Here is a 12709-nt window from a genome sequence, read left to right as displayed (position 1 = left end):
ACACATAAAATGATTCACAGCTACTTATCAATACTCACCTGCATTTCATACTTCAGGGTCATGTGGAAGCACCAAGATCCCAATCCCACAGCTGAAAACAAATCAAAACTATGGTTAACATAAAAGTCTACATGTAAAACTTTCAGGTACATCAACTTAAACGCATGAACTTTACTGGGGAAAAAAAAAAAATTAGAACATCAGCATTCCATTTCAGGGACAAACCCCCAATTTTCCACAGCCTTCTACTTTACACTTTAGTCACCAGTGATGTCCTTGAATTTATGTTTTTTGAGGAGTGGGTGTCCTCTTTCCCTCCTCTCAATACTGTCTCCTATGAACTGGCGTAATCTCAGTGAGGATAGGAGTGGAGGGAACCCAGAATGAATGGAACATTATCATTCTATTTCTCTTCTTTTTTTCTTTTTTAAGTACGTTAAGATTTATCTGTCTCAATCCTTCTATAACGCAAAGCATCATTCAACTACTAATACTCCTGAAAGCCTGTGATATTTCTGCTTATCGTCCAGTTTTAAAAGGTAAATTTTACAGGGAGCTTTTTGTCAGCTCTAGAAGCAGAAATGAATTGCTACTAGAACTCAGAACTAGAAATTCAGGGTAAACAAACAAAACCTACGCGGTATGGATTTGTTTTGTGAAATGAGATCACCATTTCCGAGCCTTCTTCTTGGAAGCTCATCCTTCTATGTAATGATTTTTATTGATTTGAAATACTTCATCTTTAAACTCTGAATTCACTTCTGAAATTGATTTATGAGATATATACCTTGCCTATACACAGCTTTTTCAGTTAGACAAGGACAATGTTTCTTGGAAGTTAGATTTCACTGTTTAGAGCAAAGCTGGTAGATTGTTTAATGTATCATTCATTACTTTCAAATGTTATCAGTTAAACACTCTAAGCACCAGCACATTTTTATTTTGCAAGAACACGTACATTAATGCGATGTCTTGTCTTCCTTCAGGAAATTCCGTTTCACCTCAGAGTCTAGTTTCAGAGAAAGCCAAGTAATTTGCACTCAAGCCTTGATCACTGGGTAGTGCTGCTGTGCTTTGCTGGAAGAGCGTAACCTTTTCTACACACAACCGCTAGATTTCACTGATGCATAAACAGACCTCTATCTAACAAACTGGGCATTTGGTGAAGGATTCCCAAGACAGCTGATAGACATGTCTGGAGATGTTTCTTTAGATGCTATTAGACTAGAATTGTGATTGTTACACGTACTCAATGAAATGAAATACCTAAGCATGTAACTTTACTGAAACATAGAACTGTAATACAGCTGCATTTAAAAACGTATTGCCAAATACTTTAATGCTATTAATTCTCTGGGAAAATTAAGCATGGCTGTCTACCAGAAGATAAACAACCATATGCACTTCTGTAAGTTCTGATTGTTTTACTTCGAAAAATCTTTCCAAAATATAAGCAACAACTGTTTTTCACCTTCATTGAGATTTTAATAAGAAATTCTCATAGTCATTTTTCTATGTATTCAGAATGTATTACTATTACTGTTCATTCTGAAGAAAAAAACCAAAACATTGAGATCATCATTAAAACAGTCCCATCCATTATCCTGGCTGTCACAGTGATTTCAGTATCTTCATGATACAAACTCTTACAATTTGTAACAAGTGTAATTTTCAAATATGGGCAAAATCATTGCATGAGAAATTTCAACTGATTTTAAATTAAATCGGGGTGAATAAATCTCAACAATCAGCTCCTGAACTCCTCCCCTTCCTCCTGTATGATTAGAAGCAGTTATTTCTAGATTATATTTTTCCTTTCTAGCCTTTGCAAAAATCAAGAATGCTGCAGATATTAGTGTTTCAGGTCATTAATCCCACGACTACAATTAATTTCTAAAAATAATAAAAAAGCCTCTTGCTTCTGTGTCATGATCACACTTAGAGTTTCTTTGATTATGAAATTTTACTAGGCATTGGAGAACGATGCTTTAGCTATATTGTGTAGCAATAAAATAGGTATCCGAAACAAGAAATGTTTACAGGGACTCATCATACGGTCCTTCCTAAAATAAAAACCTCTACTGGAAATTGCTGTAATACTGCTTGCTGCAATCTTCACAGAGCTCATGAACACGGTCAAGTCTGTTTGGTATTTAAGTGCATTCAGCAAGAAACCCAGGGTGTTACATGACTATAGAAATTATATGACTAGATTACTCATCACATGACACTCTCCCTCTCAAGACTGCACAGACAACATCTCCTCAAACACTATTGTGGTAACCATGCACAATAGCATCTTTTTGAAGAGATGTTTTAAATGAAGACTGAAGAACAAAACTATGATTCTTTGTGTATCCCATTTATACCTGCTTATGGCAGAAGGATAACTTAAAAAGGGATGTTTTACATTGCAGAGGGATAACTTAAAAATGTTTTACATCTAGACATCGAATGAGCTAAGAACCACGTTTCTCATTTGCTACCTTCGGCATACGTTCTATCTTAACACAGAACTGTGCAAAAAGCTTCACGAATCTGTTCAAAAAGGAGGAAGAAAGAAACTGCATTAAGAGATGATGAACTGAACTGTAGCAGCTGAAGCATATGCCGTACTCCGCTTCACTAACACCACGATATAACCGGTAAAATTCAGCAGAAGGGAACTAATATCTAATACGGCACTCACTGGGCCAAGAGCTGTGCTAGTCGGAGTTGCTGTCTTGTGGCTTAATGCAGGGTTAGTGTTCGGTGCTGAAAACATTGCAAAGTAAAAAGAGGAAACACCTATCACGTGCCAAGGTTCGCAAGGAAATCTTTATTTCCTTTGCTATGCCCAGAGCACACTACCTTTTTGTCACACTTAAAGTCTAACTTGTAAACGTACAAGGGGCTTGACGTGTATTTGTCTCCAGTAAATAGTGGTTTAATACTTAAGCTCAAATGTCTCCACATGTAGCTTCTACCTGCGGTTCTACAGGAATGCAGCTATCTTTAGACATACTTCTCATCACGTAACTTCAGGATCACGACATTTCTAAGGAATATTTACTTCACAGAAACTGTCACTGCAATGAGACGTTCTACCAGCTTTGTAGTTTTCAAAATATGAGTGAACACGATCACTGCAATTACACCAATTTTCAACAGAAGCCACTTCCCCGTACAGCCATTGACAAACTGAGCAACAGATTTGCTCACCTTGTAAGCAGGGGTTACATCAACGAACCTCTCAAGTTATAGGGGATATACATAAATCACGTATTAAGCACAGAATACACATTGAGTCACAATATTATGAGATCAGAATAGCACTTAAAAAGACTGGAAATGCAAAGTCAGGTTAGCTGCTATATGTAGACTAACATGGTCTTTTTTGTCCTGCAGCAAACACAATGTGTGGTTACTGCCAGTTGATAAAATAGTTGTGTTAGTGATGATGTAAAAGCAATGCATCTGCAAACTTTACTTCATACACAGTTATTTCACCGTGCTTCAACACCGTCAAAGACTTCAAGGCAATATCCATGCTAGAAATAATCTGATATTATACACGAGATCCAGCTCCATATATGAACCATATAAACTCTCAGGATTTTAATCCTAGAGGACACAAATATCCCCTACGAATTTTTCAATAGTTTTAGGAATAATCAGAAGTATCACATAATCAGCGATAATTCATTTCGATATAAGACTATCCATCAGCATTCAAAATTCTTATCATAAGTCCAAAGTCTTTACAGAAAAAGCAGTTTATTAGGATTTCATAGACGTGGTTTGAATTTAAACTGTACAGGCACTGCATGAAAACATTCTGAAGGAAGGATGCTCCAGATGCAAACACCTTTATTTAGGCATCTACACATAAGCCAGGTGTCAAAGCTTCCACTAAAGAGAATGCATTATAAAGAGTATTTCAGCTGGCCAAATATAAGGGAATATTTTAGGATGAGCCAAAATGATTCTCTAGGCTTTACTGACTGCAATGGGAGACAGACCCCTCTGTACAGGCAGACAAACGTTTAGGTGTTTGAATCTGGAGCTGAATTCCACCTATGGTTTCTTACAATGATAGAACTGAAGATAAACAACATACTGCATCATAAACAGTCAAAGAATGAAACAAGATGAAAAAATAGAATTAAATGAACAATTTTTATTGAATTATTTTGTTTTGTAATGGTTTCCCCCCACAGCGTAAGAGACAGGAGAGACCTTGGTTACTCCAAGGGTACAGCTCTACAAGTAAACTCGAGCATGGCTGGGACTGTTCCCAGACGCTATAATGCAACCGTCTGCGCTAGTGAATTGTTAGAACAGTCTGCGGCGTGAATCTGGCCTGTTCCAACTAGCACTTTTCCCGAGCAGCTCCCAGGCACAGCCCAGCAGCCAGAAGAGTCCAGGACCTGTGCCCAGCAGGGAATTTGTATGCGGTCACCTTGTTTTGGAGGCTAAGATGAACAGACACGGGCTGTTCCACACTTGTTGGCTTCAGCAGTCAGGAATGTTCCCAAGCGCATTTGATTTACTAACAACGACGTGGCCTAAGCACCTTCTCTATGGCTGTTAGGTAAGAATAAAGGTATTAACTTTGACTGAAGGGCTTCTAACAGCTATTTTCACAGATACAGAGTTTCACTGGAAATGAAATTTAGTAGGTTGTTTACGAGTTCCTATGGCTATGTCTAACGTAGAAATCTTTTTGCATCCTTTTTTTCCTCCACTTTGGCACAGCTTGAATAACTGATCCCTGAACAGGCCAAAGAAATACAAAACAGAACAATCCTTCCAAATTACAAGTAAAGCATCTAATAAAGTATGACTCCATTGACTGCTTTTTCTTATCTTCTTAGGTCCAAAACAGTTACAGTTCCTATGGCTATGTCTAACGTAGAAATCTTTTTGCATCCTTTTTTTCCTCCACCTTTGGCACAGCTTGAATAACTGATCCCTGAACAGGCCAAAGAAATACAAACAGAACAATCCTTCCAAATTACAAGTAAAGCATCTAATAAAGTATGACTCCATTGACTGCTTTTTCTTATCTTCTTAGGTCCAAAACAGTTACACTCTCTATTTTTTTTTAAATTGAGACCCTTCTAGAAGATGAACCATTTGGGAATCATAGTTTCCCAGGACGCATGAGGAAATGACATATGGTAGAATCTGATACAATACCACAGCATCATAAGGAACCATCCAAAAAAACCTGCTTATTCTTCGAGGTAGTGACGGTCTGATGATTTGTTCCACCTACTTTGTGAGATGCAACATGCTAAAGTAATTGCTTAAGATTGTTCTTCATAATTTATAGGTTGATTAAATAATTCCCTAAAGCTTAAAAATCATATCCGGTTCCTATTGAGTTCATTGACGACATGCCCTTTGAACTGTAAGGCAGCAGAAATGAGAGCTGAGAACAGTGTGCTATATCTCAAAGAACTTGCTGAAAAGCGCAACTCAGTCTCGGCACCAGTATGAACAAGAAATGTATTTGAACAGTTATTTAGAAATCCCCCTTCTTGTCCTGCCAACTGTGGATTTTAGCATGTATGTGGAACTAACAGTGCTTTCCTAATTCAAAATGCATTTGGTTCAAAGAGGAAATAAATGCCAACAAAAGAAGTTGTGGGGTATAAAGTGAAGCACTGAACGCGGCGTGGTAAAACACAAAGGAACTGACAATCAGCTAAATGTCTGGAAGCATCCAAAAGAAACAGCTGATTTGGATCAAAATAATGTCTAGAAACAACACTTCCTCTGTTCTCAAATGCTAACAGATTTAATTTTAATGTCCGCTTTGACAGCTGTCTTTTAACATCTTGTAAAATCTCAGTAATGATTCAAAGTTGTTAAAACCTAACTGAAGTGCCCTCCGTTCCACCCCCATCTTCATAGCAGAATTGTTAAAGCATTTCTACTTCAACAAAACAACCCTTAGACCCTACTCGCTAGTTAGAAGCTCTGCTATATGGTCTTTATGAAGCACGGTGCCCGAAGTGAAATCAGAAGTTTGTGTTAAATTCATTTTCCCTTTACAGATTAAGTCTATACTTGTTTGTTACAAATTAAGTAAGTAGAGTGAAATCTGTTAATAAATAAAATTACTGTAAGGGAAAGAATTCTCTGTGGTACTTTCTTACAAAAAGAAATCTCTGTACACTTACTCTATCTCCACTTCAGTATGGTTCTCATTCAGTCACATGCACAGAGAGAATGCCAATGTTCTTGGCACATTTCAACTGTATTTAAAATTCTGTTTATCTTCTCATTTGCTGCTTTTATTCTGTAGTAGAACAAATGTTAAGAGGTTTGTGATTCCAAACCATCCTGTTCCTGTTTTTCACTGAGAAACTATAAAGCCTTCTATATTCCTTTACATCTTTCAACTGCTGTAAAACAGTCCAGCATTACGAATACTGAAGCAGAGACAAAACAGAAGAGAAACGTTTTGGGAGTGACCTTTAATGTTAGGTGCAACATATGAGATAAAAATCAAGCCATGCAAGCATTTATCACTTCAGACAGGAGTCAAAGGCATCCCAGTCACAGATGAGCAGAGCCCAGCAGGAACTCAGGACTGCCCTCCAGCACTGCTGTCAAATACGCAGGCTGAGCTCCCCTTCGTGAACACCAAGAACAGTATAAAACTGAAGTCCATGGTATTTATTGTGATCAAAGACAGACTTCTTTTGTTTGTTTTAAACATTTTAAACATTAAACAGTATATGAGAATTGCCCACTCAGGGCAGTCTTGGTGCGACAGCCCGACATTCTGGTCAGATAGCGGCACACTTTGTCCATCATGAAGTGTCACTGAGAGAGGTAGCCACAAGTTACGGTGAAGACTGAGTCTCAAACACAGAGTTTTACTTTTTTTTTTTCATTTAGAAAGAATGGCAGTATAGGATACTTTGATTCAAGAATATGCAAACCGTCAACTTCAGCAAATGCTTACACACTGTTTCATTCCCTGTCTTTTTAAAAGGAAACCCTGACCTTCAAGAATTCCTTCTGCCAAACTATTTTATACTGAGACAAAAATGAGTAATTACTCAAAACCATAAAAAGCCTACAAATGGCTATTTGGAAAGCGTTCAGACAACATTCGAAGCTGTACATTGTTGCTGCTTATCTTTCACACATATCAGCAAAGCTGATGTAACTGAAAAACCATGAAGTTGTACCTAGTGTATGTCACAGTTTAATTGGCATCAAGAATACATTTAGCATATGGATATGTGGTTTTCGACAATGTTTCTCTAAATACATAAGTATGCCAATCTTAAAAGTAACATTTACAATAAACCAATCTCTTACCACCGGGAAGACTGGGAAAGACAGCCTCCACAGAGATAGGAGCTATAGCAAACATAGAAATGCTGCGAAACACAGAAATTCTGTGAAATCCGCTTCGAGACCCAACTGCCAAATCTGAACCATCTTCAAACATCTTCTTTTCTCATAAGGAACATGACTTCTAGTTGCATAATTAGTGTTTTAAAGGAAGCTGGTTCTGTTCTAGATTTTGCTATTTTAGAAGAAACTGACTGCCCTTAAGTTCACCTATGCACGAATGTCAAATCGTTCTTCCATCCTTGCAAAACTTCCCAGATACGATGGCAGTTAGGTGGTTGGGTGATATATGCCAAGGAGGAACTGAAAACAAATTCAAACTCATGACAGACTGCTTTTCCAGTTCCTTCAAGATCTTGGCCATTTCTTGTATTACTGTTTCATACAAATGTCACAAAAATATCAATATAGAGTGAAACTTTCGAAGTAGGACACACAAGACATCTTCTGTAAATCATCATAAAAGGCCACAGGTAAGCTAAGATGCACTGAGCAGGATTTAAGCCAGAAAAGGATCACTTTAAAATCTCATAAAGTTATGCAGTGAATTCTAACTTCATGTCCTTCCAACAAATATAAATTTTCTGTAAACATTAAAAAGTATAACAAATTGAGGTTTACGTTTCACACACATAGTATTTGGATTTAACTACTTGGCTTATTAATATTTGGATATTGCTCACTGCACATCTGAGCTCTCTTTATAATGAAAGAACAAATTAAGTTTTACACCTACCTGTAAGACACAAATACGCAGCTAAATACCGTTTTTCAAGTCCATCTTTATAGGTCTGAATCGCACCATAGATTGGAGGTAGAATGAAAATCAGGTTACTCACTGTGTTCCCTGTAGGACAGAAATCAAAAGCAGAGATTTAGAACTGGGTACCGTGCACTTCAAGTAAATAAAGCTGCATTCACTCATTAAAGACAGGTTCAACAGTTTTCATCCAGAAAGCTACACCTTTTCGGAAGTCACACATAATACAAAGTTAAATTTTGGTACAACACAGTTAACTACTTGAAGGCTGAGAACATTTTAACTCTTTTGTCTTTTTTCACATGTATGGATAGTAATAAAATACTAATGTAACTACAAAGTTTGACTTAGATGGTGCTTACTTTCTTGGCAGGAGGCAGAAAAATAGGTTTACCTTGACTGCACAGCTCATGAATTAAAACTCCATTCCTTAAGGACACATAAGCCCCAAATAGTTCAAGCCTGGTATTTTAAAAGAACTGTTTGTTTGTTTTTCAATTTTCTTAAACCTATTCTTGGAACTCTCTCCTCCACACTCCCTTCAGATACTTTAAGGTCACCGAGTGACTCGTTCCCAAATGAAACCAGTTCAATCTTTACTATTAGTGTGCTAGTCACTGCGCACACGCAGAACAAGCCGGACGGGATGCTACAGATCACAACGTAAGACCAAAGACCGTAAGAGGGTACGATAAGGAATAGCAAAAAGTCAGAAGCCTCTACTGATCAGCGTGATAGGCAACTGTCAAAGCTTATCAAGAGCCTGAACATCGGCAAGACACCACTGCTCTCCATCCCTCCTGCTGAAGCTGGGATGCAACGCAAAGAAATGACACGTGTTGCAGAGAGCAGGGAAAGCAAGAACAAGCCAAGAGCCCAGCTCTCACACCAGGGGGCATGACGACTCTTCCAGCACTGGGGAAGATGAAGGAATCTTTCTTTTTGTTTTCTTTAAGACCACTCTCCCAGTCTGATTTAGATGGTTTTTTTCCAAACTGTCCTGGCCTATGCAAAAGTACAATGAAATATTGAGAAGTTTAAGTGAAGCATAAGGAAATGGTACGTTTCTCAGCAGAAGGGATGCAGATTCAGCTTTTTAGCCTAACCACAAATCATAAACGTGAGAATAAAGGTTATGTAATGGGAATAAAATGACATGAAATTTGGGAAAAAGAGCAAATCTATTAAAAAAGGCAGAACATTGCTTACAGAAAGTAAACTGCACACTTTCACATGCCATCAGCTAAACATATACAAAATTAAAACTCTAATTTCCAAATATCTCAATGAAAAGTACAACGTATGAGGCTATGGAGAGACCAAAAAAACCTATTTCTGGCTTTTTTATTCAACAGAAAAGCTCAGAAGAGTTTCACTTCCTAAAACAAAGAAAAAGAGTGAGCAGGCCACGTCTGAATCACTCCCCTAATTCAAGCACCTATTTTTCAGGAGTCCTACTTCCCAAGATCCATCCCAAAGAAAAGTGAAAACAGCCAAACTATGATCATACAACCCCAAAGTATTACAGCACTTCTGGGAACAAAGATCCATTCTTTACAGGTTTACAGAAAATTCAAACCCAAATGGAAGAAAGGTTATTTCAGAACACATGAAGCAGAAGTGTACCCAGTTACCTTTAACAAGTTAGCTCTTCTAAATTCTCACAAAGTAGATTCAAATCTCAGTTTGAGACAGTCTTCTCGACCAGATAAAAAACACATCTGATTTTTATCTTCTTTAAATCACTTCCTTATTGATTTAACATCATCTCCTGCACAACCATGAATTTCACCAAGTTATAACAAGCAAAACAGAGATGTGCCAGAGATCCTACTCTTCTAGTCAGCTCTGTAGTAAGTTCCTCCATGTAAAAGAAGCCCAGCTGAAATCAAAACAGCTCTGCAAAGACATACAAGTTTATACCAATATAAAAGGCCTTTTTCATGCTTAAATTCTTTGGGAATCATTAACCTTTTACAACATTCCCACAGTGTTGCAATGGGCAGTGATTCACTTTCAGCGGAGACCAGGTTTGGAAGAAATTCACTGAAACTCAGTATTGTGTGGTACACTGACCATTACCACGTCCTCCCACAAATCGTGCAAAGATGTCATCCAGCCTCAAAAAGTAGAGTAAAGGCTATATAGTCTGGATAGAGAATCTTCTGCTTCCTGAAGGAGTTCTCAACTATGCCCATTTTCAAGAGTAGTTATTAGGCATTATATAAATATCAGTGTTCAAGGTCACTTCGTTATGAAACTGTCAAAAACCTGGCAAAAATTCAAATACGAAAATGCCAAACAAAAGAAACACCATGATGTTTATCCGCACCTGGGAAGGCACGTGACTTTCGAAGAGATTTGCAGGAGGACAACAAACTTCAGATGGATGCAAGAATGCAGAAAAGAGATTCTTCTGTAGGGAAGCGAAGGTTTCAACACTTCCTGTAAAGCTACAATTGTGTTAAATTATTGAAAATTTACGAGGATTTAATCTAGGACCATCTTGCTGAGAGAGGAAATACCGCGGACCTAATCTAGCTGTAAATTCCTGCCACTCCTTCTTGGCACTTTTTGGCCCACATTATTCAGAACATTTATAGTGTGATTAGGCAAGCCTATTTGCAAAACATACTTATTGAAAGTTGTGCAAATTTTTTGAAATGGGAAATGGGGGCAGGGGAACAATGAAGTCCTCTGGCATGCTGCTAGCAAAATTACTTCTTTCAAGAACAAAAACTACAAGGCCTCTTTCAAACCCAAGGTCCGTAGGAGTGCGTATTTCATAGAAGTCTAGCTAGTCTTTACAGGATTATCCTCACATAGAATAACTTATAAATTCATTAAAAGGGATTTTTACTAATTCCATCAAAAAACAGCAGTGGGATATGCACAGAGTTAGCAAACAATTATCCTCACATAGAATAACTTATAAATTCATTAAAAGGGATTTTTACTAATTCCATCAAAAAACAGCAGTGGGATATGCACAGAGATTAGCAAACAATACCAAGAAAGAAGAAAAAGGTGACACAACTACAGACCCATAACGCTAAAGTTAATTAACAAACAAAGAAGTGAAACAAGTTTTGAAGCAAATAGATATGGAAGTTGAAAATAGGAAAATAGTTGAACTGTAAAGAAACCTAATCTTTTTTTTTTTTACCAGATTTTCTTTTTTTAAAAAAAGGAAAAAAAATAATGCAGCAGACCTCCTTGGGAAAACCAGAGAGTGGAGAATTTGCAGGACCAGGAAGTGATCTTATTTTTCTTTAGAAAAATTTTTCTTTTCTTTTAGACCAAAGACTGCTTCTCAGCATTTTACCTTCAGCATGTCTGTCAACAGAAGGGAGGACTAGATCATGAGAGGAAGAAATGAATGAACTCGCAGACTGAAATGACAGGAATGGGATTAAATACGATAGCCAAGAACACGCCTTTCAATGCGAATATGAATCCTTATACCAAATGTAGGATTAATCTACTTGAAGAGGCAGAAAAGTGAATTAAGATCGCACAGTGACTGACCATAAGCAATCACTGTAGGCACCAAACCCCCTAAATTTATTTCCAGTAGAGGCAGGGAAAATAGTAATGTCTTCATGCAAGCCAGTAGTAGAATACACTGTTCTCCAGTTACCAATAAAAGAAAAGAGAAAGCACATCAGGTGCAGAGAAACATCACTCAGATGGGAGTGATGAATGGGAGCTTACGACATCAGAAGGGAAAAAAATTGCTTAGCTTACCTAGCCTAACAAAACAACGGCTGGATGGAATAAAACCGCGCTCGGTAAATATACCATGGGTAAATGCCAAGGACAAAAGGGAGCTATTTGAACTGCAAGATAATACTGACAAAAGAATAAATAGATGTAAGCTAACCCTAAATAAGCGCGGGCTAGAATTAAGAGGAAAGCTTCTCACTGATGAGGAGATATATACAACTGCTTCCCAAGAGAAATGGGCAGCATGATGAACCTACCTGCTTTCAGGGTGAAGGTCAGTAAGCTCAAAAGCCAGATTACATGATGTGGTGGCCTATCACAGTAGTAAAACAGACTGCGTCCACAAAGATTATACATGGTACTAGGTAAAGTGCTAAATTAATGTCTAATCATGATAAATGCAGACTGTGTGACTTGACACACACAAGTCTACGAGGCCGGATGGGATCCACCCAAGGGTACTGAGGGAGCTGGTGGAAGTGCTCACCAAGCCACTTTCCATCATTTATCAGCAGTCCTGGCTAACCGGGGAGGTCCCAGTTGACTGGAGGTTAGCAAAGGTGATGCCCATCCACAAGAAGGGCCGGAAGGAGGATCCGGGGAATTACAGGCCTGTCAGCCTGACCTCGGTGCCGGGGAAGATTATGGAGCAGTTCATCTTGAGTGCCATCACATGGCAAGTAAATGACAACCCAGGGATCAGGCCCAGTCAGCATGGGTTTATGAAAGGCAGGTCCTGCTTGACCAACCTGATCATCTTCTATGTCAAGGTAACCTGCTTAGTGGATGATGTCTACCTAGGCTTTAGTAAAGCCTTTGACACTGTCTCCCACAGCATTCTCCTGGAGAAACTGACTGCTCATG

The 12709-nt window shown here is 38.2% G+C and overlaps 1 protein-coding gene across 1 annotated transcript in view; it reads right to left on the bottom strand.

Annotated features, from left to right (window-relative positions):
• The window catches only part of ACER3 (alkaline ceramidase 3), a 59491-nt gene that overhangs the window by 26652 nt on the left and 20130 nt on the right, over nucleotides 1-12709 (bottom strand). The window contains exons 2-3 of the mRNA XM_009286126.2: nucleotides 8096-8206; nucleotides 39-91 (exon numbers count right to left, since the gene is read on the bottom strand). Coding sequence (XP_009284401.1) covers nucleotides 39-91; nucleotides 8096-8206 — 164 coding nt within the window. The remainder of the gene's footprint in view (nucleotides 1-38; nucleotides 92-8095; nucleotides 8207-12709) is intronic.

Source organism: Aptenodytes forsteri, unplaced genomic scaffold (assembly GCF_000699145.1).
Source record: "Aptenodytes forsteri isolate BGI_AS27 unplaced genomic scaffold, ASM69914v1 Scaffold231, whole genome shotgun sequence".
In the NCBI taxonomy this organism is placed as follows: domain Eukaryota; kingdom Metazoa; phylum Chordata; class Aves; order Sphenisciformes; family Spheniscidae; genus Aptenodytes; species Aptenodytes forsteri.
The sequence above is the reverse complement of the archived record's forward strand: the minus strand, read 5'-3'. Positions and strand labels throughout refer to the sequence as shown.